This window comes from Grammomys surdaster, unplaced genomic scaffold (genome assembly GCF_004785775.1).
Source record: "Grammomys surdaster isolate TR1022 unplaced genomic scaffold, NIH_TR_1.0 125951, whole genome shotgun sequence".
In the NCBI taxonomy this organism is placed as follows: Eukaryota; Metazoa; Chordata; class Mammalia; order Rodentia; family Muridae; genus Grammomys; species Grammomys surdaster.
Window position 1 is genome coordinate 3,207,119 of NW_021620772.1, and position 26,063 is coordinate 3,233,181.

The window sequence follows — 26,063 nt, forward strand, 5'->3', positions numbered from 1 at the left end:
CCCTCCCTCTCTCTTAAATCATTTAAAGGCCTTGGGCTCTCTTTAAAACTATTCAGAATATATTCACACAAATCATTAACAAGTGAAGTAAAGGAAAAAATGAAATGAAAGCTTGCAGGGCTGGAGTGGGTCCTTCCTGTTCTCCATTTAATATCTGGGTAGGAACATTCTTGGAAATGATCACAAAAGCAGAAATTACTGGCTTCATTCTGAATAGACTGTGGACGTTTCTTTCATGTTATTTTTGGCATGCTGGCTGTAGCGGTGGCATGTTGCAATGTTGATATAACTGGTTGCTCAGAAAACAAGATTTCCCGACAATTTGCTCCATTCTGCTCCAAAGACATTCTGAGGCTTTCAAAGTGGGGCTAAAAATGCCTATAAATCTTCCCCCTCGCAGCTGTGTCTTGTTCCATTTCACCAAATTTTCTTAATGAAGAGTTGAGATTTTTTTGTGCTAGGTTTCCCCTTCTGCTTAAAGCTCAAGTGACACTCTGAATCTTTTAGACATATGGGAGTCTTCAAAACCTCAGACAAAGGCCCTCCAAGTTTTATGAACAGACCTTATTTTTTTACATGTGGCCTTGGTACTAGTCATGTGGTGTGTTTTAGCCAATCTAATAGTCTCACTTTGGCTTTAAGGGCACATGGAATATATAATTAAGCCCAGGTCATAATTACTGATAAAATATCACACAAACTTCTGTGGTTTTTCTACATCTCCTGTCACATGCTTTTCTTCTATTAAATTTAGGCGATGGGGGAGAGGGATGCTTGACATGCTGTTCAACTTCCCTTATAGGATGTTAAACCCATAGAAAAGATTTTCCCTCAAAAGACCAGTAGAAACATTAAGTGCTTTTCAAACTTGATAGTTACTGCTTTAAAAAAAATAGCTTTACACAAATACTAAATTAAAAACAAACACATGTATATGCACAAAGAATTGCTGTTATTTCAGTGTATGTCCACAGTTCAGCACTGAGTGGCCCTCAGCAGTCAGTGGGGATTGCAGCAACATCCCAGGAGGGATCTCAGACAGATCCAAAAACATGGCACACAGAGCTCTTCTAGGTCCCTGCCAACAGACTAAAGCAGCAGTACAGAATCCAAAGTGTGTCCAGATCAGGGCAGTCAGGTTCACACTAGACTGGCCATGGTGATCTGGGGAGCCCTGTTCAAACCTTCAATGTTCAAAAGCAAAGCAACCACAGGGAAACGGAACTGATGAAGGTGTGCTGATGTCTCTGGGTAGCCTTTCTCCAGGTGTAAGCACCACAGACACTGAGTGCTGTCAGGTCTGAGTCACCTAGGTGACAGCTCTGATCACGTGGAAACTGAGCTCAAAGCACATCATCTGACAGTGAAAACACACACACACACACACACATGCAAACCACATGTGAACATGTATGAACACAGCAGCAGAGACTAGGGCTGGGCTCTCACTTCCCTGGCTAGTGGTGAGAGAATGAATGTGATTCTAAGTGAGGGAGGAAAGACTCGACCTCAGCTTCTGACTGTGGCTGCTCCGTGTGTTGTAGAAGTGGTAAGTGGTGGCTGGGAACAACAAGGCTGAGAAGGAACAGAAAAAGCAGCAGCCTTAAAAGAGACAGAGGCCCTAGATGCCTCACTGAAGGCCAGTTTTAGATGGAGGAGAGGATGGAAGTAGGGGAGTGAGGGGATGGTACAGTGGTTTGGAAGGGTTGTGTCTTAGTCTAATGCTGCAATGAAACACCATGACCAAAAAGCAGGGGAGGAAAGGGCTTTTGGAGTTTGAACTTCGACGTTGTAGTTATCTCTGAAAGAAGCCAGGACAAGAATACAAACAGGGCAGCAACCTTGAGGCAGGATCTGATGCAGAGGCCATGGGGAGATGCTGCTTACTGCCTTGCTCTCCATGGCTTGCTCAGACTGCTTTCTTATGAATCCAAGACCACTAGCCAAGAAATGGCACCACCCACAATGGGCTGGGCCCTCCCCCATCAATAACTAATTTAAAAACAATGCCTTACAGCCAGATCTTATGGAGAACTCTAGATGGTGTCAAGCTGAAGTAAGACCAGCCAACACAGGGAGTCCCGTAAGAAAACAGTAGTCCCAAGAGATGCTACCCAAAGCTCTCCTGTCTACTTAAGGAGGGACATGTGTCTGCAGCAGGTGACTTTGTGACAAGTCTGTTCAGACTTGCCTTAGCAGTGTCCCATAGCTCTCTATGGGAACCAATTAAATATAAGTTCCTGATCCCAGAAGCTCAACTGTGTGAACAGTAGTTATACCTGACAGGCTGACCAAAAATAGTGCTGTACACAGCACCTTAGGATATACTGCCTTTGAATGGGAGCTTTCTTCCCATTATCTGAGGTCTATAAGATGTATTGAGAAAACTTACTCCTGTGGAAAATGAAGGGTGCTAAGATTGGATGGGGGAGGCCTCTTGGTGATAAGTTGTCACACTGTCCTTCCAGTGGGTGGGGGAGCCTCATGTTCTTTCAATGTGGGGATGAGCCTGATGCAGTACAAATGCTGCCACTCCACTGCCACTGCCACTGATTCTTGAGTTCACTGGCCACTTCACTGTCACTATTAATACTGTCCATGTTCATCCAGCTAAATCATCTTCAACTTTTACATCCAAACTGAGTCTTGATGTGTGAACAAGCGCTTCCAGAAAGCACCAGCCAGCTGATTAGACCTGCACTGTTACAGAGAGGCTGGAATGTTGTAAGTCCAGAGCCTGATTACAGTTCATCTTGCTCCATCTTTAGCTTCTTTCTTGCCCACATCTGTGTAGGACCTAACATCCTAACAGATAAAAACAAACAAAAGACCCTTGGAATGAATTCAAAACAAACTAACACAAGATGCCCACCTAGTTTTCTAGTAATCAAAGGGCCAAGTGTGTTGTCAGACAACATCTAGCACACATGGAAGAGTTCTCCCCATCTTTCCATAACCTGCCTACCTCATGTATCCACCAATGTCTTTGAAAAGTGCCTTGTTTGTAACTGACTTTCTTTGCTCTGTTACTCTAAGATGATCATAAAATTGCCACCTCATTGACACATGGAATTTGGGGTAAGTCTGTGCTCCTGGACCATGGTCACTGGTATTTGGCTCCAGAATAAACTATTTCTTTTCCCTTTGAGGTGAGAGCTTTTACATAGACAGAATCTTCTCTGGACATCCTTCTTACAGAGCCTTATCTCCTATCTTGGCTGACATACACCAGTTTTCGGGCCCAAACTCCAGACGCCACACTCTGCTAGGTCCTGGTGGTCATTACTTTTTTTTTTTTTTAAGATGGGGAATTGGACAGTCATTACTTCTTGGCTAGATTTTAGCCATAGGCTCCAATCTTCCCTTGTCGTCCATATGCTTAATTGCAGCCGGGCACCCAGGGCTACCTTTCCTAACCGCTACCAGCTCATTCGACTTACTTGCTGAAGACAAATGGCTCCTTGCTGCAGAGTAAAAGTTCTTAAAATGGCTTCATTGTTACAGTATATTCTGCTCATCACTGTAAGAATCTTCCACCAATTTTTATATTCCGGCTTTTCCCTACTCCTCCAAGAGAAAGGCACTGACTAGCTTTGCTCCAGACTGTCCTTTTAAAGTGCTCAGACCTGGATCAACTTTCAAGATAAAAGTAAACTATCTTCTCCCTTCTGAGCACAATTCTGATTTATTTCCTGCCAGTGTGACAAAGATAATGTCTCTCTTTATGCAGACAGGGAGGTCTGCTTGCCATCCACTATAAAGCATCCAAGCTCTGGGTTTGGGTTTATCTGGCTATGACAAAAATCCACTGGGAATGCAGCATCCACGGGCCCCTCTGTGTCACCCATCAGACAGAGAGAAGAGGGAAGTGGGAAACTGTTGCCAGTAGCCTGTGCAGCATGGTCTTCTTCCTCAGTCTGGAGTCCCCTGTGTTCTGCCAGAATCCATGCAACACTGCAAGCTAAATTTTCGAGCTGACTAGGAGGGCTGAGTGTCAGCCTGACTGCTCTTCAAAGACCAGTACTGGGTCCACTGTGCTACAGTGAATGCTTCAACTGGAGGTGTCAGCAGCTAGTTTAATCCTCTGGGCTACTAAAGATATACAAAGATGAAAGAGCCCGCAACCTTCCCTCAGGGCAAATGACCCATCCCTCTTCTCGCTTCTTGCCCAAGGCTCAGCCAAGAATGGCATTAAAAAGGGCCTTCATACCTGCCTACATAGTTGGGAGGAGAAAAAAGGGAGTTGCACCAAGAAACAAGAAGTCAAGCCTACATCACAATAATGAAGGGCCAGCCAGATGCACGCTGTGTCCAGCTTTCACATGTAGACCAAGTAGAAGAAGATGTAATCTCACCAAGTGTTTTTATTTAAATAACAATTCAATTGCACATTGTAGGTAAACTGGTTACAGCAATATGAAAATAGAGAACTCTGAAAATAATCTGCCAACTTAAATATATATCTAATAACACAGAGGCTTCTGTAACAGACAAAGGAAGGAAAAGGAAAACTGACTTTCAAACCGATTTATTTCCACTTAAAAATACAATTTTTAATATGACATCTGTTTTCAAAACTGTCTCAATAGTAAAAATAGAAACAGGAACTGTTGTCTTCATGTTGAAAATCAAATCTTTATCTGCACTGACACATCACAGGTGATCACATTAACATAAAATCAGCATATAAAATTATAGTCAGAGGGAACACAGCGTTTACATCAAAAATATTACCTTTGCACTTTTTCTTTTCCGTCTTGACGATGGAATGCTTCCTAGCTGGTCTCTTTTCCTCTCTAGGACCTGAACCTAATCCCACTTATTAGTGGACAGATGTTAATAGCACATTCATTTTATAAAGAGTTCTGACCTCTTCTATTTCTCAGATGGGTTTTCCTCTGCAAAACTGATTGCTGAAAATGAACTACCAGAGACCAGGCTCAAGTCAATGAGGAGAGGAAACTGAGGCAGGGAAACACTGCCAAGTTTGACCAGCATGGCACTGAATCCTAAGGACAGATGGGAGCTCTGATGATTCAACTGGCAAGTCCGATCTGTTTCACAAACGCAAACATTACCACAAGAGTCACTTAACACAGAAGAGAAGACAGCTTTACAATTTGTATTTTGAGGCAAAAGAAAAAAACATTTTTTTTCTTCTTAAAAGACAAACACCTACAAAGTAAATTTGCTTTGGAAAATAAGTTGTGCAATAAAATAATATATCTCAATTATTAAATATATATATATATTTGCCTTTGTAAATAACTTGCATCAAAAAATTGAGCATTCTATGAACATCTGAAATAAATATTTTAAAATAGTAATCTATAAAGAGACAGTTGATATTCACTCAGGTGTTCAGATGCCAACAGTCAACAAAAGGAAAAAAAAATGAAGAAAGCGGTAAACACTTGGCTCTGGAATTCCCATGACACAGTGACAGAGCACATCATACTGTCAACAGTAAGTGGTTTCCTGTACAGCACAAGCGGGTGATACACAGTCTCTCTGTAAGTCTTGGGTAATCTGGACCCAACAGAACCAAAAGCCCGAGGTTTAAAATGTTTACAACAATCTCTCCCTTTGTGCAAGTTACTGCCTTAAAAATCGAATCACTTGGGCTGTGTGCTCAGCGGTCCACACTTACGGAGCACCTGTGTTGGTAACCTTGGTTTACGTACAAGAGTGGGCAACGTGAGAGCTGTACCGGAAACACTTATCTGTCTACTGTGGGAAATGAACATTACTTCAGGAAAAACAGGAATTTGTGAAAATGATTTATACTCGTTTACTATCTCCAAAATTGTGACCTGCCTGGGTATCCTGCCCCATTAAGATAAGACTGAAATAAGATGTATATATGTATAATTCCTCAAGCAGAATGGGCCACACCTTCAAACTGAGTATACTTCAAACCCAGAATAGTGCAATTCCTTCCTTAATAAATGTAAGTAATATTTCTTAATATGTTCAGGTATTTAGATACTCTCATTGTCAGTTCCATTCCACTGAAAACAATTTCTTTTTATTTTCTTTTGGTACACAAACTATGGAGACGTTTAATTCAAAGTCCTTAAAAAAATTTAAATAAAAAAAGCTAATGTGCAATAAAATTAAGTACACCCCTAAATTTATCCTTTAAATTATACACTTCTAAGAACCACTGGGCTAACATACAAGGTGCACTGTGCGTTTAAGTTTGATATTAGCATACCTTGACTTTTCCTATTCAATATTCAACCTGGGGCTGAGGATGTGGTTCAGGTGGAGAGCACTTCCAAGGCCTACTCCAGACCTCAGAGTCCCATTGCTAGCACCACAAAAAATAAACAAAATAAGACTCAACCTGTAGACAGCATGTGCAGACACTCTTGCTTTGATCTTTGCACAGGAAGCCCTGTTGCAGCGATACTGTGCTGAGCCTGTCACTGTATACAGTGCCCTCAGAAGGGAATGGGGCGGAGCCGTACCTTCTGAGGCTAAATCTACATATCCTTCTGCATGGTTCAGACTGAGAACCTGCTCAGCCATCTCAATACACGGAATAGCTCTTCTTGCTGCTGCTGCTGCTGCTTCCTCCTCTTCCTCCTCCTCCTCTTCCTCCTCCTCTTCCTCTTCAGATTTATTTATTTATTTATTTGAGTACACTGTAGCTGTCTTCAGACACACTAGAAGAGGGCATCAGATCCCATTACAGATGGTTGTGAGCCACCATGTGGTTGCTGGAAATTGAACTCAGGACCTCTGTAAGAGCAGCCAGTGCTCTTAACCGCTGAGCCATTTCTCCAGCCCTTTCTTGCTGCTTCTTCCTGCAGCAATGAGGTTTTATAAATGGTTTGGGATGGATTTAAATTGTCCCCCATGTGAACAGCTGTCCAGATCAGAGAGAACCATTCAATGTGAAGTCTACCTTCCATGATGATGAAGTCTGATGTCCAGATCAGAGAGAACCATTCAATGTGAAGTCTACCTTCCATGATGATGAAGTCTGATGTCCAGATCAGAGAGAACCATTCAATGCGAAGTCTACCTTCCATGATGAAGAAGTCTGATGTGCCCTTTACATTGTATTTCAAGTTCAACATTCTAAAATAACAAGAGCTAACAGCAAATGTACAAGACACCAAAACACTAACTAGGGAGGCAGGATTCTAACCATCTAATACATAAAGGAAAGTACGTAGACAACTGGGTTCTGAGGAAGAAACACTCACTCCTAAAAGGGCATGAAAGATTATCCAATATGGGTTATTTTATATTACTTGCCTATACCAGTCTATTGATACATGAGAGCTACAACTGCATCTAATCAAGAGATGCTTAGAGAGATTAAAACTTGTATTATGTATATCACTTAGGCACATTCAAGATATTCACAATAGGCAATTGGAAGGCATAAAATACTTAAACTTAGTAAGTAACCTTTCATGTTACTCCCTAAGTGGATAAATTGTGCCTAACAATCTTTAAATAGTACACTGGCATAGCTAAAAGGGTCAATGTTAGCATTTTGATAATGCAAAAATATTACCAAGGGTTCATTAAATTTTTCAGAAATTGTCTTACTCATGAAATCTACAAATATTTCTACAACCCCAACAGCTGTAACTTGCAAAGATAGTTTCCAAAATGAGACTAACCTAGTAATCTTAAAAAATAAGGACTTTTAGATGGCACACAAGAAGTTCACAGGGGCATGAGGTGGGTAAGACCAATGTTCGAACAAGCCATGGAGCTATAGAGAGTCAACTACTGAGAGAGATTTGAAACAAGATGGTGTAACAGAAATAGGTAGTCACGGAAGACAGCAGTAAATGCCAGAATGCCAGGGGGCAAGAACCCAGGAAACCTTTAAGAACTGCTGCAGGCAGGAAGGCTCTCTGGCCATGGCCACTGCAAGAGTGGAGTAGCCACAGCTGACAAGTGGCTACTCCACCAGACAAAGCAAAGAAGACCCAACAGGCTCAAAGGCTGAATAGGACAACATAATTTTCTAAGATCCATTCCGGACCTGATAAATCACAAATGCTTAGGATTTCAATTACTTCATTAACTAATTCCAACTGTTCCAACTGTTGATTCAGGAATACAAGGACGGCAAACTGGTGGTTAAAAAAAAAAAAAAACAAAAAAACAAAAAAAAAAACAGAAAGAAATAGGAAAAACAAAATGTCAAGAGACTTAACCAGAATAATTCCAGAATTAATTTTTCTACTTGATCATACAGACTTTTTCAGTTATTTCTACTGTCCAAGGAACGGGCTCTACTAACAAGTATCTACTCAGAACAGACAGCACAGGACAGATGAGCCAGACCCATGACAAACATTAACAGCAGACACTGTTAGTACCCATCACAGCAGAATGACTAACAAGGAACATGCTCTTCTATTTGAAGAGGAGGTACCTTCTTTTTACCTTTCCACACCTCAGATTTTTGACGCTGATCAAAGAAATGTAGAATGAGCTGACCTCCAACTCAACTAGCCCAGACAGACAGACAGACAGACACCAATGACAGCCGCTCAGAACTGCTGAATTCACTCCTTTCCCAAGGAGCTGGTTAGACTGTTGGATTGCTCTAATGACTGCAGGTTGTCCTTCATACCCAGGAATCTGAGATTTATCTCCCTTAGCTCCTACCTACTTGTTTCCTCTTGGCTTCACACCAGGTGAAAAGACATTGAACTGTCTGCTCTGTAACCTGGTAACACCTATATGCAAGCAGAGCAAGTGGTCAAATATACAGGGGAGTTGGTGTAGTTATCCTTCCATTAACTGTCCAGCAGAAATCAGGCTTTCCTTCCCAAGGCTCTGAAATACAATCCTTACATTTACAAAACATCAACCAGATCACTGCCTTTGCAGGTAGCTACAGAAACTGCAATCAGACACACTGGAAACCCAGCCTACTACCTGTGCCCCTCAAAAAGATGATTAGATAACGTTTTCTCTTAGGCACTTGCTCTTCCAAAACATCCTAAATCACAACAGATTTTAAAAGATGATTCTTACAAACATCCTAAGAAAATGGTGCCAGTACAGTATCTTGAACATGACAGAAAGTAGATAAAGTTCTGTGGTATTAATTCTATTGTATTATTTATAAAGCCACTGGATAGATGGTCCACACTGCTGACAGAGAGAATGTGAACAATAAAAACAAAAGAAAACCACAAAATAAAATATAATAGTACAAGTTAATTTGTTTGATAATATAAAAGTAGTCATTTAAAAAAAGATTTATTGTCTACTTATGTGTATGTGTGTTTCTATGTGAATGCATGCCATGTATGTATGCCTACAGAGGCCAGTGTCAGATCTTCTGGAGTTACAGACAGTTGAGAACTGGATGATGTGGGTGCTGGCAAACAAACTCTGGTCCTCTGGAAAAGCAAAAACTATCCTTACCTGCTGGGCCACCCTCTAGTCCCTAAAATAGTCATTCTTACCTTATTTTTTTTTCATTTTATATCAAAATGGGAATTTACAGACCATGAGCTCTGATAGTTTCGCACAAAATATGGGTATTCTTTTTGTTTTTTTTTTTTTGGTTTGGATTTTGAATATATAGACCAGACTAGTCTCAAACTCAAGAGATCTGCCTGTCCCTGCCTCCCAAGTGCTAGAATTAATGGTGTGTGCCACCACATTCTTTAATAGTATGACTATATTATGTTTTAAAATAATATTACCAAAGCTCTTCTAAAGAATTTACAAACTTTTCTTCAAAGATATAATTATTAAACATATTTCTACAGCTCATGACAATTTATTTTCCCTTCTATCTGTAGCTAGTTGTGTAATTCATATTAATGAGATATAATGATATTTGCCTCCATGTTATCTGAAGGGATGGTCCTATGACTCAAAGTATATTAATCACCTTCCTCAAAAAAACCCAAAAACTTCCTCAATGTTGATCAAGAAATGGCACCTTAAGTAAAATGACAATGCCTGCTGGGGATGAGGAACTGCAGGCGGGAACAGCCAGCAGGAATAACTGCACCATCTGGGCCACTGTCAGTGCTAAATGCATAAATGAATAAACTGAAAGGTTCTGAATGCTCACGTTCATCTCACTGTCCAGGAGAGACCAAAGACTCAGTGGATGCTAGAGGTACTGTCATCCATGCACAAGGGCAGAGTTATCAGACTCACTCTTACGTGTGTACACTTTCACGTATACAGAAAGCAACCAAATGCACCATCTCCTGGGGCCTGGGGCCGTGAGTGCTACCTTGCCACTCCCACTGGAAAACCCAAGTCCTAGAAAGGGTAAGTTATTTGCTTTATGTTGTTAGCTATTAACCAACAGAAAGGGACTCTGAACTACAAACTTGGGGCTCTGTCTAGGAAAGGTGGAGCTATCTACCATCTAGACGAGTTACTGGTCTTTGAAATAATAGAAATGAGATAAAACCCCAGATTCATAGACATATTACCTGTTTTTTGTCGTTGGATGGAATCTGGCCCTGAGCTGTAACACCTACTATTGATAGGCCATTGATTGGGAAGAGAGGGAGGGGTTGAAAAAACTACATTCTAATGGTAAGAGTTTGGATTAATGCTAAAACACTGTTGAAAATGCCTAATACACAGACTCACAGTTATAAAATTCAAAGAGAACTTTAAAGCCACCTGTTCCTTTTCTATTTCACGAAATGAGGATGTTCTTTCTAATTCACAAATGCTGACTGACAGGTGTGGGGACTCCAGAAAGAATCTGCTCACGCTCTGATTCTGTTTCCTACTCAGACAACCAAAACAGCAGCCCAGATATTTAAAAGGAACCATCAGCACTGGGTCAGCAGCATCATGACTGTAAAAACCACTGATATTTTACGTATCATTTAGAGCATCAGGAATTTTTCCTTCCTGTAAGAAATGCAATGAATGTCTGTAATCCAGGCTTCAGCTCTAAGGTCAGGGGGTTCTAAAATACAGCTTTTTCTTCCCTTAGATACATAAGAAATGTGCCTATATGATTGAATGCTATTATTGAATCTGATATGAGTACATTCAAACACAGGATAGTTTCTGAAAAATGTCACTACCTTCAACCAATGAGAGGACTGGAAATCCTGAAACTTACAACTGTAACATCTTGTTGAGATCCAAGTCCCTTCTGCCTAGGAATACTTTACCCACCTCTGGCCTTTCACTTCCCTCTTCCAGAATTGTCAGAAACCCACTGTTATATTATTATAGATGTCGTATTTATTTACTGTATGAGATTTAAGCAGCAGTAAAATATCTCTGAAGTTTAAAGGACAAGCCAATCTAAAAATGGCTCAGCTGATAAAGCCATTTGCTACTTGAACAATATTAATTTTCACATTAAAAAAATAAATAATCTAACTAGGCTTTATTGTACCTGCCAGTCTTTTAAAAGACTTCACATTCCTCAATTGAGATCTAATGTGAAATTCTTTTTAAAGGCAGAGTATAAGAATTTCTATATAGCATTAAATGTCATTCCACAGGGGAAAATATGTAGACCAACAGTAAGCCACTCTGGTGACAGGGAGTGCCTGACAACAAGTTTTCTGTTTCTTATTTGACGGATCATGGTTCCACCTTGACACAGGGACTGATCTCCATAGCCAGAGTCAATGTTAACTGGTGGGAAGACTCCATCCTGTGTGCTCTGGATCAGTCGGAGGATGGTTTCTTCCAGAGATGCAGAGCTGCTTGAATTCTGAAGTGCAGTCTGGACTCCAAGGAGTAATCTTTGTAGTTGTTTCTGAAAGCAATGAGTGATAAAATTGTACAGTCAGCATCTATTCTGTCTAGCGGGGTGCCACCTTCCTTCCTCTGCCTCCCTCGGATCGCCTGTTACTTTCTAACTCAAAAAAGCATCAGTGGAGCAGAGTAAAGAGCAGGCTCTTTCTGTGGGGCAAAGTGAACAGTGAGTCTGCATTCTTGGTTTCCAGAAGCTTCCCCGGTGATGACTAAGAGGCCATGCTTTGAGCAGAACATTCTAATTGCCAGACTACAACACAGTCATGAGGGCGTGGCACATTTGTTAAGTATTCCTACCTAGCTCAATGTTCCTATTTAAGGAGGAAAACATTAAGGCAGGTTGATATGACACAGTGATCATGAACAATTCAACAGAATAAAAATACCTTGAAACCCACAGGAAGCTACCCTCAAAACAGCGGGGTTTCCTCGTGACCCCAAAACCATCTATTCCAGTTCTCATGTAAGTTCTCAGTAATTCTGTCACTAGTGATTCAATTAGACCAGTGTCAGAAGGGGCCAAGAAGGCACGGAGTAGTACACAGTGAGAGTCGAGGAATGGAACACAGAGGGAGAGAACATGCCTGGCACACAGAGACTGGGGTCAATCCCCAGAACCATGAACAAGAAAAGCAGGGGGCTTTTCAAGATTACTTGAAAAATCAGACTGTGGTGGTTTGAATGGAAATGGCCCCTGTGGGCCCCCAGGGAGAGCCACTGTTAGGAGGTGTGGCCTGTTGGAGGAAATGTGTCACTGGTAGTGGGCTTTGAGGTTTCAAATGCTCAAGCCAAGCCCAGTGTGTCTCTCTGTTGCCTGTGGATCTAGATGCAGACGTCTCAAGCTACTTCTCCAGCATCATGTCTGCCTGGTGCTGCCATGCTTCCTGCCATAAAACCCTGAAACAGGCAGCCACCCCCAACTAAATGTTGTCCTTTGTAAGTCATTTCACAGCAGCAGGAACCCTAAGACATGGACATCATTCACGTTGTCTTCTCCTCACTATAAAATTGTTAGGAACTGGCAAAGTAGACAGGACAGCTTTCATTTAGGCCTCCTGGTTTTGTACACTGCTTTGGCAGACAGGCAGCTGACGGCTCCTTTCAAGTAGTGTTTCTTTCTATTCCCTGCTTCCCTGCCTTTTTTTAACACTTTCTTGGTAACTTTGATGAATGTGATATATTCTGATATTCAAAAATAAACCTGGTACTAAGATTTATCAAAGAATAACTGAATATTTTCTCAGTGTCTAGCCAGACCTGGCCACTTTGAAAAGTCCATGCTGAACCGAGCATGTTTATGACTGCCCTACCAGTACTGCCTGGGTTTGTGGTGGCACTGAATGTTTTTGGTGGTAGAGAAAAGCAGCATCGCCTGCTGCTCCATCTGCACTCGGTAGCACGGTGTTCCAACAGTGAGCATCAGAAGCAGCACTGTTCACTGTGCCGTGCTCATAGCTTCATCTGAGGATGGACAGACGTCACAGCTGAAACAGCATTTGTTCTCATGCCCAGCACGTTACCTGCCAAAGGGGCCTCTTCCTGCATTTTCCAAGTAAGAAGTACTTGGTGGCACCACGTCCCTAAAGCGTCTTCCTCCATGGGCCAGTCTGTTCACGGCTAACATCCCTAGCATCTTATAAGTAGCTGAGCCCGTTTCTCTCTGTCAAGGTCACGTGACCTCTATAGTTCTGGTCTTATGCTGTTTGGCAGCCTCACTCATTAGTGCCCGTTCTCACTGCTTCAAAATGTTTCCGTTCTTAGCTGATAACCAGTTGTATGAATCTAGAGATTTCATGCTGATTTTACCGTTGTTATTGTTGGGTGTGTGTATGATATACTGGTGGGGTAGGCATGCCACAGAGCCTGTGAGGAGGTCAGAGGACAACTCAGTGGAGTTGGTTCTTTTCTTCTACCTTAATGTAGGTTCAAGGAATAGAACTCAGGTCTTCAAGTTTATGGGCAGATTCTTAACTCTGAGCCACGTGCTGCACTTCACTGTTTTGAAACAACTTTGACTAAACACTGACATCTGTAGAAGTTAAACAACAACTTACCTACCATCCTCTTAAGTCTGTTTAATCATATTAAGATCATAAGAGTCCAAATCTTACAGCTTAATCTCGAGACTGGAATGTTCCAGGCACTGTATGAGACCTCCATCTCCGCTCTGTAGCTTCCCCTAATGACCTCAGGAACAATGGCTTTGGCTATCATCACACACTGTGTTGAGGACTTTGGCTCATGTCCATGTGGCCCTGAAAACAGCTACACATCTCATGGCCAGCTCGCCCCTGCATGAGGAAACCTAGCAGCCACCTCCAAGTACCACAGCCCTCAGAGATGTGTGCCTCTTTCTTCCCAAAAACCTGTTGCTCTGAGTGTTCCCCTAGCTGGTGTAAAGCACCACTGTCCACTCACTGTCTACCCACTCACCACACCCAGAGGATTCATGGCCATACCTTGTGCAAGATGACCTGGTGATCCACCTTTCCACAACTACCCGACTTATGTAGGTGTCAACTACACTGTCTCCTCCTCCAAAGACTCTCAACTCAATTAACATCCAGGTACCCCAGATCAACACTGTGCATCTCGGCAGAGTACACTCAATTCCCAGATCTCTCCCTTCAGTTAACCCTGCAGAACACTCTGTGCTGAGCTCACAGGAGCCTCTCCATGGCCTTCACGGACCTGGCATATAACAGGAACTCGGTGAGCGGGAAGAAATGACCAGTGACTACTAAGCTATTGATGACCCAGAATTTTTGCTTTGTTTTTTTGTTTTGTTTGTTTTTAACACAAGATCTCACTGTCTGTCTGTCTGTCTGTCTGTCTGCCTGCCTTCCTGCCTGTCTGTCTGCCTGTTTTTTGACTAAAGGTCTCACTTTGTAGCCCAGGTTGGCCTCACACTTCTGGCAATGTTCCTACTGCCTGGGACTACAGTAGGGATTACACTGGTATGTGACCTACTACACTCAACTGACCTAGAAGGACCTAGTACAGTATTCCTTCTCCACTGCCCCAACTGCTCCAGACAGACTACGGGGTATTGTCTTGCTGAAAGTGGCCCATAATCACTAGTCTGAGTCACTATCGAGCAGGAATGACAAAAGACGCTTAGACTTGCCATACAGGAAAAAAATGAATGCAGGGAAAGATCGCCACATGATCAGAAGTTCTTCAGGAAATGGCAGATATGACTTATATGACAATATTTGTTGGTCAGAAAACTGACCCAAAGACCAGCTCTGATCACACCCATTCTTCCCTCCCCTTCCACATTACAGTGCATACAATAGACCAAGTGCTGTCGATGGACTCCTTACTACTCTAAAGCCAGTGCCCACTCTAAGGCCCAAACATCTACTGCTTGGTCATTTGCAGAAAAGTGTGCCGAGTCCTGATACAGAAGAGAATAAGCTGAACTGGTCAGTTAGCTAGATGCACACAACCACATCTCCAGGTAGCCACAGAGCAATGGACTAAGGCAGGAAACAGCACAATTCCAGCAAAAGCCCGCAGCCTAAATTAGCAAAAGTAACCACGCTGAGTCTGTATTAGCTCAGTGGCTTTAAGAAATACTAAGTCATTTCTGCTGCTGTGATGGCATTGATGTTTCCCATGTCAGGTCACCAGGGCAAGTCACCTTCAGTACTTACCTTGCAGTTTCTAGGACCTTTATGGCCTTGTCAATTTCCCCTTGGCTTTTATACAAAAATGCCAACTCAAACAGTGTGAATGGCACCAGATAGTGGTCGTACTTCAACAGCTTTTCACTAAAAGAGCAAATGAAAATCAATTAAGTCTTAACAGAACACAAAAATTATCACCTGAAACACACATCATTTTTCATTTCCCAGGCAACGCCAAGACTATCACTGGAGGAAGGCTGCTGCCTGAGTTATGATGCTTAACAACCTATGGGATGAAGTATACTTTCATACACTCATCTTCTGTTCCTTAGGGTCAGGCCAAGTTTTGCCTGTACTCCTGACATGAAGAAAAAACAAAACATGTCTCTTTGGAAATTAACAACCAAGAGGCCAGTCCTCACAGAAACCTGCATTTCAAATGTACATTGCTCTAGAGATCCAAGAACTGTGTAGAACAACGGTATTATCATGACTGCAGCCTGGGCAGAAGCTGAGGTAAGTGGTGTGGGAGATTTCTTCTTCAACTTAACCACACTCAACGTGATTTCACAACTCAAACATTGTAAAACATACAAGTAAGTGATTCCCTGTGAGATTTGACTAAATGAAGCAAACGGTACACACGGTCACTCTTGTCGCCGGCTCTTGAACACTATGAAAACTAGATAAAACTAGTTATCTAATAAAACCAATAAACTAGAAGTGCGCATACACTTCTGTAGTATGTTCACCAAATTACCTTATTTGGTAACTAGATACTGTGTCCTACATTCTCATAAATTCTGTCATGAGGAAGGAGTCCAAGTGGCTGTTAATGGAAAGGCACGTCACGTGGAAAAGAGGGCATCGAGGGGCACACTGGATGGCCTCCATCTTTTTGGCTTGTGGTCTTTTCAAAAATATTGAGCCAATGTTTAAAAACCAGGAGATCTGACATTAGATACAGCTTCTAAGATTCTTTATTGAAAGTAGTAGAGACCCCTGCTACTGGGCCCACATTGTGCAAAGCGAGTAGTTACAACCTTTAGAGAACACAGTGACTACCAGGTTACTGACAGGCATTTACCCTTGCTCCAATTCTCTGAAAAGTATCAGGACAGTACTGTCATTGCTGTAAAAAAAAGACATGCTCTTTGAGGAAAAACAAGGAGTGGTATTTATTACCTTTCTTCCCTGCCAAATTACCATGAGACACGCGCATGCGCGCGCACGCACACGCGCGCACACACACACACACACACACACACCACCCCCCACACACACACAGAGGACTAAAGACTAGGTGAGTTTGACAGGCTCAGCAGTTCACTGCCAGTGCTTAGCGACTGTCAGCCTGGCTATAAGTTTGCATTTTGCAATCATCTTTAAACACTGAGTGAAAATGTGTAAAGCCATATTCCAAGCAAACCGTAGCTTTGCTCATGAGGTTAAAGGCTTAGCGCATCCCTTCGTCCCACAGATTCCCCTGAAGCCACAACCTGTGCTCAGGCTGGCTCTTACCTTTCCACAACGTGGTTGAAACACAGCTCAGCTTGCAAGGGCCGCTGTAAGTTCTTGAGGCAGCATCCTTTCAGTAATTTCACCAAGCATTCGTCATCCACAGAGTAGTCAGTAAAGTCTTAAAACAAGAAGCATAAACAGAAGGGTAAAGCTCACTGTTTCTGTGCTGTCTGGGATGGATGCTACAGCCTCCTCTGTGCGAGGCAGACACTCTGGGCTGCCCTGCGCCTCCAGCCCAAAAATACTTTCAAGAAAAACCTAATTGAGAGGAAAACTAACTGATGTTGGGTTTTAGGGGTCTCTTCACAAACATGTTTATTAACTCACTATACAATGCAAACACTTGCTGAGAAGGATGTCAAGCTCACTCATTCGCCGGCGTTTATAGTGTGTTCACAGGCAGATTTTTCAGGTGGTCATTCTGAATTTTGTGGCCTTAGCTATGACAGGAAATCTGAACTCTAAATAAAGAATGAGCTTCATTAATTCTCTCAGAGGTAAAGGAGGAGGAACCAGGCTGTCTCCTCCTGTTGTTTTGGCTCCTAACTCTGCTGGCGCCCGCGCAGGAGAGGAGAGCGCTTCCATATGGAGAAGCAGATGGCCTCCCACCCGTTCAAAATGCAGGAAGCAGAAACCTCTCTTCCAGATCATTATGTTTACAACCTATCCGTTCTCTCAGGTTATGTTCTTTTGGGGGAAAATTATGCTGTGAAATGGTTCTGAAACACAGGAAAGGCACCCAAAGCCCCCACGAACTCCCATGCTCCTAGAGAATGTCAAGGATTTTCTGCCCCTGCCTGGGCCCCCATTGTCTGCAGCTCAGTTGGGCCGTACTAAGCAGAGTGAGTTACATCGCATGGTATAGTGGCTCTGTGACAAAGGTAGCCACGCCACGTGTTCCATGCGTGAAGGCTTTCCTGATTTTTTTCTTCTGCGAGTGACATGTGAAGAAGCCATTCCGAGACAGACGCTAATTTACACGTCTCAGGCTGTGACAACAGTATGGACGGGTGGTAAAGGGAACTGACTAGACGCTGATTGAAAGTCTCAGGCCTCACCAGTGACACGTGCCGGTGTTTCAGCTTATAAAATCCTCACCTATTGGAGGTTAAGAGTGCTACTCACCCAACTAAAGAGGGCTCCCTTCACTTCTGTTTAAACATTTGAGATTCACTTCTGTCAAGTGCTGACGTGACACTAGAGAACCCACAGATATCAACACCTCCAACCTTTCCCACTACTTAGAACTACCTTTCTCTACAGCCGCCCACCCCAACCCATATTTCTCTCAGAGATGTCTGCTGAGAAGCAGGTCAGTCAGCCTGCAGCCCAAAGCCTTAAGACCCACACTGGGACACTGGTTTTTAGTGTCACTACTGCGTATCCCACTGAACTTTGAGAAGCAGTTTCTGACAGCTTGTGTTGTGACAACATCTGCTTGCTCAATAAATGATGGTTTTTGAGGTGCCGCAGACAACTTCCATTGAAAAACCAGTCAAGTCACTCTGTGGGGATCTTAAGTTAGCAATGCGACAGAGGGGTTCATATTCCACATCCGGCAAAAAACCTCAGAAGCAAAGCCACAGTTTCCTCTGACCACAGCACACTGTCACACGATCACTCCCTGTCATGATTCGAAGTCTCATGAAAGAGGAGGATTTTAACAGTTTCTGTCTTCAATTGGAATTAAAAAAAAAAAAGAAAAAATCACTGCAACAAGGCTGGTGATGTGGCTCTGCAAGTGAAGGCCACTAAGCACGACAACCTGGGTTTGACCCCAAGGACCCACATGGAGGAAGAAAAGTACCAGGGCCCCAAAACGTCCTCCAACCTACACACACACACACACACACACACACACACACACACACACACACACACAGAAATAATACTGTTTGAAAAGGTTTTCTTTTTTTGTTTGTTTGTTTTTGTTTGTTTGTCTGTTTGAATCATGGTAGCAATGGCCAAGCTTACGTGCAGCACAGTGAGGCTGCTAAGTGTCTTAACTGGGGGCAGATCAAGAAAGAAGGAAGCTTGAAAACTACTAAAATATCTATGCTGCATATTTCAGAAACTCACTGCAATGCGCCAAGCAGGAAATGTGGAAGCTGACTGAAACGTGAAAGGCCACCAGACTGCAATCCCTTCATGTAACTGATTCTGTTTGCTATATAATGTCGCCACACAAATTAGCTACAAGGATAGACAAAGTGGATCTGCTGCCAACTTCTGGGTACATGATGGATTTGTTTAGACTTCCAAAGAAATCGGTACAGAAATTAATACCACATGCCGACCCATGCTAAGCTTGGCTGCAAGTGCTCTCTCGTGTCTTGGCTGTGCCCCTTGTGTGGATGACCAACCTTCACTCACTGTGGCTGGGCACTACGGTAGGCCACTAGTACCCTCCTACCCTGATTTTGAGCCACAAAACCAGACCACATTTTGATAGCTAATATGGGCTGGGGTGGAAGCCCCCACAACCTCAGGCTTCTAACTTAACTTTCCAATCACAGATCCCCACCCCTCACTCTGGAGAACAGGAGCTTAATTACTAAGAGTCAGGAATCAGAGAAGACAATGTTCCTACATAGAACAACAGTCCTTAAAAACATTATAAACTTAATCTGCAGTAACTGGCGATCCTGACAATAAACAAGTTCTTTCACCCAGAGGAGAAACGCGGAGGGACAGAACTGTGGAGGCCTGGTGTGTTTGCTGGAGTCTCTGCTCATTACCTCTGAAGACGCCATTAGGAACAGAATCAGAAAGACAGTGATTTGGGTTTCTAAGCACTTCCCATGTATGAGCATACATGCAAGCATTACGCCTTTAGTTTTTTTGTTTTTTGTTTTTTCCTCCAGTCAAGAGAGAGCAAAACAACCTGAGGGTAAGGAGTCTGTTCAGAGAAAAAGCCACTGCTGATTTGCAAATGCGATTGACAAAGGACCAACTCTTAGGGGTTGAGAGGACACAACAGCACATCACAGAGACTGAGGACTGCCATACAGAGTTTGGGGAAGCAGGGGACAGAGGGGGAATGCTGGCTAGTTTTCTGTAGGGAGGGGAACACCCTACAACTGTTTTCACATAACCTTGCAAAAGTGTTTCCTTTACTTTCTGGTTTTCACATAAACATTCATTCATCCATTTAATTTGTGGACATGTGGGCTTTAATCTATATAATTCCCATAACAGCAAGAGCTATCTTTCTTCTCCCATTCTAAGTCTATGTCAGCTATGGGAGTCTGAATGAGCAAATTAATAAATTAGTCAAATACACTGATTAACAATGAGCACTACTGAATTCGTTCAAAGTTTTAAACTTTTGGAGATGTCTATCTCATGGAATCCCATTTTAAAATAGGGGTATTTATTTTGTGTGTATGAGCGCTCTGCCTACATGTAATGTGCACCACCACCTGCATGCCTAGTGCACACTGAAGCCAGAAGAGAGGATCAGATCGCCTGAAACTGGAGTAACAGGCAGTTATAAACTACCATATGGGAATTGAAAAAGGGTCCTCTGCAACAGTAGTAAAAATACTAAACCACTTAAAAGTAAGCCATCTCTCCAGCCCCTACATCTTATTTTAAAGGTAAATTCTAACTTACTTCCATTTTATTTCAATTTCAAAATGATACAGTTGTGTTGATTTCCATACAAAATAAAATTTTTCTTTTTAAAATAATTTCACAATAAAATAGCAAAGAATCCCTTATATCCATTAGATTGGCTACTATGTTATTTTGTTTTTTTTCACATGAGTGTTTTGTCTGTGGATCGCATGCATGCCTGGTGTCCATGGGGTCCAGAGAGGGTGGGATGTGTTGAGGACCTAAATATAAGGCAATGGAGCCAGTAGTGCAGTAGTGCTAACTGTTTGAGTGAGATTTAACCGTTATTGCACCAGTATTGAGAGGTAGGAACTTTAAGAGAGAGAGAGAGGTGATGTGTGCTGTGTGCCTCAGTCTCTCTCTACGCCATGCCCTCTTCCATGATACAGAGCAGGAAAAAGGTCCTTGTTAGTCAAAGCACCTTGATCCTGCACCTGTTGGTCTCCACCTCTGTGGAAAACATCCTTTTTTTTCTTCATAAATTAACCCAAGCTATGGCATGCTGTTACAGTAGCAAAAAAAGACTAAGAAGAGCTGCTCCTTAGAGACAAAGATGCTGACTGATCTTTCCTTCAACACTGGCCATGTGGCTAGACCATAAAATGGAATCTTATCCTATACCATGATCTTTTGTGACACAGGTCCTTTGTTCAGAGCCATGTTCTCGAGATTCTTCAGTCTAAAAAGAGGTGCTGGCCACTGTTTATCTTGATGACAAGCACAAGTTCCAGCCTGCTCGTGAGGTGCAGACACATCAATGTGCATGGACACCAGGGAGAAACAGGAGAGGAAGGGGAGTGGACACAAGGGTCCTGCACACTTACTTTGACTTTGTAATGCCTCCTCAGCCTTCTCCACAGTCACCAAGAGGTTTTCACAAAGATCCTTTCTTTTGCCCACTATTGAAAAGCCATTCCAGACGTACATCATTTCCTAAGAAGGAAGGATGGAAAACCATTGGCAACTACATGAAGTGTTGCTAAAATCTCAACAGGACAATCAGAATTTTGTTCTACCCTTTCTTCATCTGGAATTTAGAGGCATAATTTTTCCTGGTTTTACTATATCCTTTTGTCTTTTATGCTCTAAGGTAAGTAAGTATATATCTTATACTCTTACTAAAAACGCAGTCATTCATTCAACAAACACATATTAATTATCTACTAGCATACAGTCCTTGGATAGAATATAGATACAGAGGTAAAACAGTATTTTAAACTGACACCATGAACAATTTTGTTTAATGTAAATTTCTGTTGTTACTTTTAAGTAAAGGGAAATATTTTAAAATGTCTGCCACTTTGTTTACATAAAGTGTTTCCAAGCATATCGCTAGAAATGATCATTGGAATATTTATTTTACTGGGCTCAGGTTCTTTTATATCATTAAAAACATGTGTCGGCCCAGTAACACGATCCAATATGCAGAAAGCATGCTTGTTTAAAGGCCATATGGCTGAATGACAGCTCCTGAAATGTAAACTAATGACTCCTCCTTGCAGATTATATTTAATGGGCTAACACAGGAGAATTTTTTTTTTTTTGGATCAAAAGCAAATGTGTTTTTGCTTCAAAATATTTTTCTAATGACCAGATAGTGCAGTTCATATTTTGAAGGGTCTATGATGAGCATGAATTTTAAGTTACGATAGATATTATTTGAGAGTCCTCTTAGCAGAGCAGCCATGGACATGAGGCAGGAAATGATGCTGTCAGGTTTGTTTTATGATCCTGGAAGCTAGGAGCACAATTCAATAATATCATTTTTAAACTGATGATGATTTAAAGTTTCTTATTGACTTAGCATTTATCAAAGGGAGAGGCAAGCTTGGTTTGAGATTTTTATGAAAAACAGGCTGTGGCAACCACCCTAGATATGAGTATTTCTAATCAATTCTTTGTCACTACACATCTACCAACCTTCAGTGGTTCAAAGCACCACTGTCTAAGTTCTAATGTAGACAAATAAAATACAATGGCTCAGGAAAGTTTCTGGAAAGTTCTCTGATATAGAGAGACCTTCTCAGTGCAGAGCACTTGATACATAAAAGACTGTGGACGAGCGCTAAAGCTAACTAAGCAACAGAGGCCTCACTTGGGAGCCTCGGGATTTAGCACAGCGTCCTTGTTATCAGAATGTGATCACAGGTCCATTTCTATCTCACCCGTCAGTTTAATCTTGGGGTTATATGGGAAACACCTGAGTTGAGGCTAGCAGCAGGCTAGCTCCTATCTGACCCCTGTCAGGGGCTACATCCTTATTCCTCTTCAAATACATGAAGAACTTATGAGAGTCGGCAACGAAGCAAGAATAACCCAATGAAACCGAAGGACATGAACAGCAGCGCATAAAGACGTTTAAAGTGTCGGTGCAGAAATGCATATTAAAAGATTATCAGTCATCTGAATTGATACAAGGTGGGTTTTTTTTGAGGGGGGTAGAAATTTAGCATTATACACCCAACATTAACACAAGACCTTTAACTAAGAATTCTATTTCTTTGAAGACATTCCTAGAGAATTACATGTAAATGAGGTTCACTGTAGCATGCCAATGAGAGTAAAAACCAGAACACGCTACATAGCATTCAAAGGAGAATGATTAAATTATCCCCTAAATAAAAAAGGTTCATAGAACCACCCAGGAAGACCGTGACACCTGTGTGCACTCAACAGCTTTCCTCGAAAAAAGAAGGCTTTGTTTTTAAAATTCAAGGCACACAGTGTTTTTCACAGGGGTTTGTCAAAACGGGAGGGTGAGCTCAAGCCTTTCCGGAGCAGCCTCCAGCCCTGAGGCTCCCGCAGTACAGCATGGCTGGTCCATAGGAGGCTGCTCTCGGGTGGGAGACCCATGTCCATAGAAGGGCATGGTTCAGGGATGAGTATTCCCTTGTCTACAATTCCACATCAAAATGGCAACATTTTGTTTACATGGGTCATTATATTTTCGAGGTGGAGAAGGCAGCTGCTTCTGTAAGACAGGGTCTCACTTTATAGTCCAGACTGGTCTGGAATTCACTATGCAGCCCAGGCTAGCTTCAAATGTGCAGCAATTCTCTAGCCTCAGCTACCCAAGTGCTAGCATTACAGGTGTAAGCCGCCATGCCCTGATTAAACAAACTATACTTGAAAAAAAGTATGCTTTAAAGATTTCCTTTTACATTTTTTACATAGCTATTAGAAAATGTAAAATTGAATTTGTGATGTTTTGTAATTCAATTCCACTTTAGTCAAAATGATTTTTTTGAAGTTGCCTTTATCACAATGTCTAGAACATATTAACTAGTATTAAACACATATTAAACACATCAGGTAAAAGTTTCAATTTTTTAAAATTAGTTTATGTATAAATATAAAAATATATAATAGTTCTTAACTGAGCTATAAGCTTCATACCCAAAGGTAAGTACATCCCTTGATGCTCTCAACAGTGAATTTATCTCTAATATGTAAACAGTGAATAAAAGCAGATACCAGCGCTGGCAAGACGAGCTTTCCTGGGACACCTGAGGCAGGGGAGTACCTCCGTGCTTTCCTTACTGCGAACTTCTCTGTGGGGAGAGATTTCCCTGCGATTCTCTGCTTCAAGCCATCGACCTGTCTGTGAAGATCCCCATGGAAAGGCCAGTGAGCACACATATTAGTCACAACTGAGGCTTTTGGACTACATCACAGCCAGGAGCAGCTGGGAAACCATTCCAAATGCACATTTTTGGGTGATACACAGACCCAAGTCCTAGGGTAGGGATGGCACTTTGGATGGTGACACACATTCAGAATTCAGGTAATGTGGGTGCACAATTCCATGAGAGCCACTAACTGACATTTCCTTCAGCTTAGCTAGTGTCTTACATCTGTCAAACACAGTCCAGGCTAATCTAGGAATAAAATTGCCAATTTCCATAAATAAGCAGAAAGGAGCTCAAAGTATTTATCCAGCAAGAGGGGAGAGTATAAAGGAGTACATTTCCTGTTCCTGTTTGCAGCTGATGCACAGATCTAGAACTATCAAAAGATAGTTATCCATATGCATCATTTGAGAAAGAACCAAAGTTCTAAGGAATTTGGACTGGGAGATGGCTCAGCAAGTGAGCATGCTGGCTCAAAAGCATAAAGAACCAAGTCCAAATGCTCGGAACCCAGGTTGGTGCGTGCACATGCCCATAACCCAGTGAAGGGGGAAGGTCACCAGGATTTGCTGGCCAACAGTCTGGCTCCAGGTTCAGTGACACCCTGTCTAGAGGGAAGAAGGCAGAGAGTGTAGAGTGAGACACCTGATGTCATCCTCTGTCCTCTGCACATGTACAGGTATGCGCCTACACATGATATGTACATACAACACATACACACACACACACACACACACACACACACACACACACACACAATCTAAACATATTTTTGTGGGGTCACTTCTTATGCATAATTCTATGACTGCATAAGCAAGGGAAAGGATTCAAGAAAAAATCCAATTACATCACTGAAAGACTCCAACGGCAGTATGAAAGAGCAGGTGCAAAGCCCTGGAATCTAAACCCTAATTCTAGAAAACAAGTGTAATGCTATGTGTTCATGATTCCTAGACAAGCAAATGTATCTGAAATCATGCTAAAGAATCCATGCTGGCTCCCAGCTAAATTTTAAGTGTGTCCATACCAGTGAGTATACAAATTATAAACTAAGAAAGTAAAGCATGAAGGGACAGCTTGGCTACGTCTTAACACCCCCAGTGTCTCTATGGCAGAAAGAGTGTCACACTCACCTGAACAGAGACACTATATTCTCCTTAGTCGCTGCCACTTCTTCCTCTGGAAGCATGCTCAAAATGGCAGCTTTCAAGAACACATATGTTGCCTTGAGGGGGAAAAAAAGACAAGGGGCTCGTGAGAGAACACTCATAGGAACATGACACTCTAACCTCGCAAACCAGAAGTAATCTAGAAACTGCAGGTGTTACCAAGGCTAGCTGATTCACCAGTGTCACAGCACTAAGAGGGGTAAGTGGATATCGGCCCACTCCTAACCAAGAAGCTATTTGAAATTGATATCGCTAAGAAAAAGAAAATCAGTTTTCTGCAATGGAGTGTCACTGGGTATACCAAACACACTCAGTTAGGACGAAGCCCTTGCTAGGAGAAGCTGGCCAACACAAAACAAAGCCCATGGCTTTGGTCTGGTTGGTTTGGTTGTTTGTGGGGGTTGTTTGTTCTAAGATTTTCAGTTTACTGATCCTTTGAGTGTTTTGATTTTCATTTTTTAGATTTATGGATCTGTTTGTTTAAAAAGAGAATAGGAGAGAACATAAAGTTGGGTGGGTAGGGAGGGGAATATGATAAAAATACATTGTACGAAAAGAACATTTTGGCTGGGCAGTGGTGGGGCACGCCTTTAATCTCAGCACTTGGGAGGCAGAGGCAGGCGGATTTCTGAGTTCAAGGCCAGCCTGGTCTACAGAGTGAGTTCCAGGACAGCCAGAGCTACACAGAGAAACTCTGTCTCGAAAAACCAAACAAAACAAAACCAAAAAAAAAAGAAACGAATATT

General features: G+C 42.2%; 1 protein-coding gene across 1 annotated transcript in view; it reads right to left on the reverse strand.

The window, feature by feature from the left end:
* Nucleotides 1-11,352: 11,352 nt before the first annotated feature.
* Nucleotides 11,353-26,063, reverse strand: part of Ttc39b (tetratricopeptide repeat domain 39B) — a 94,643-nt gene continuing 79,932 nt past the window's right edge. Inside the window, exons 15-20 of the mRNA XM_028753621.1 lie at nt 25,282-25,373; nt 23,994-24,120; nt 21,344-21,452; nt 16,902-17,019; nt 15,408-15,524; nt 11,353-11,749 (exon numbers count right to left, since the gene is read on the reverse strand). Coding sequence (XP_028609454.1) covers nt 11,659-11,749; nt 15,408-15,524; nt 16,902-17,019; nt 21,344-21,452; nt 23,994-24,120; nt 25,282-25,373 — 654 coding nt within the window. The 3' untranslated portion in view covers nt 11,353-11,658. The remainder of the gene's footprint in view (nt 11,750-15,407; nt 15,525-16,901; nt 17,020-21,343; nt 21,453-23,993; nt 24,121-25,281; nt 25,374-26,063) is intronic.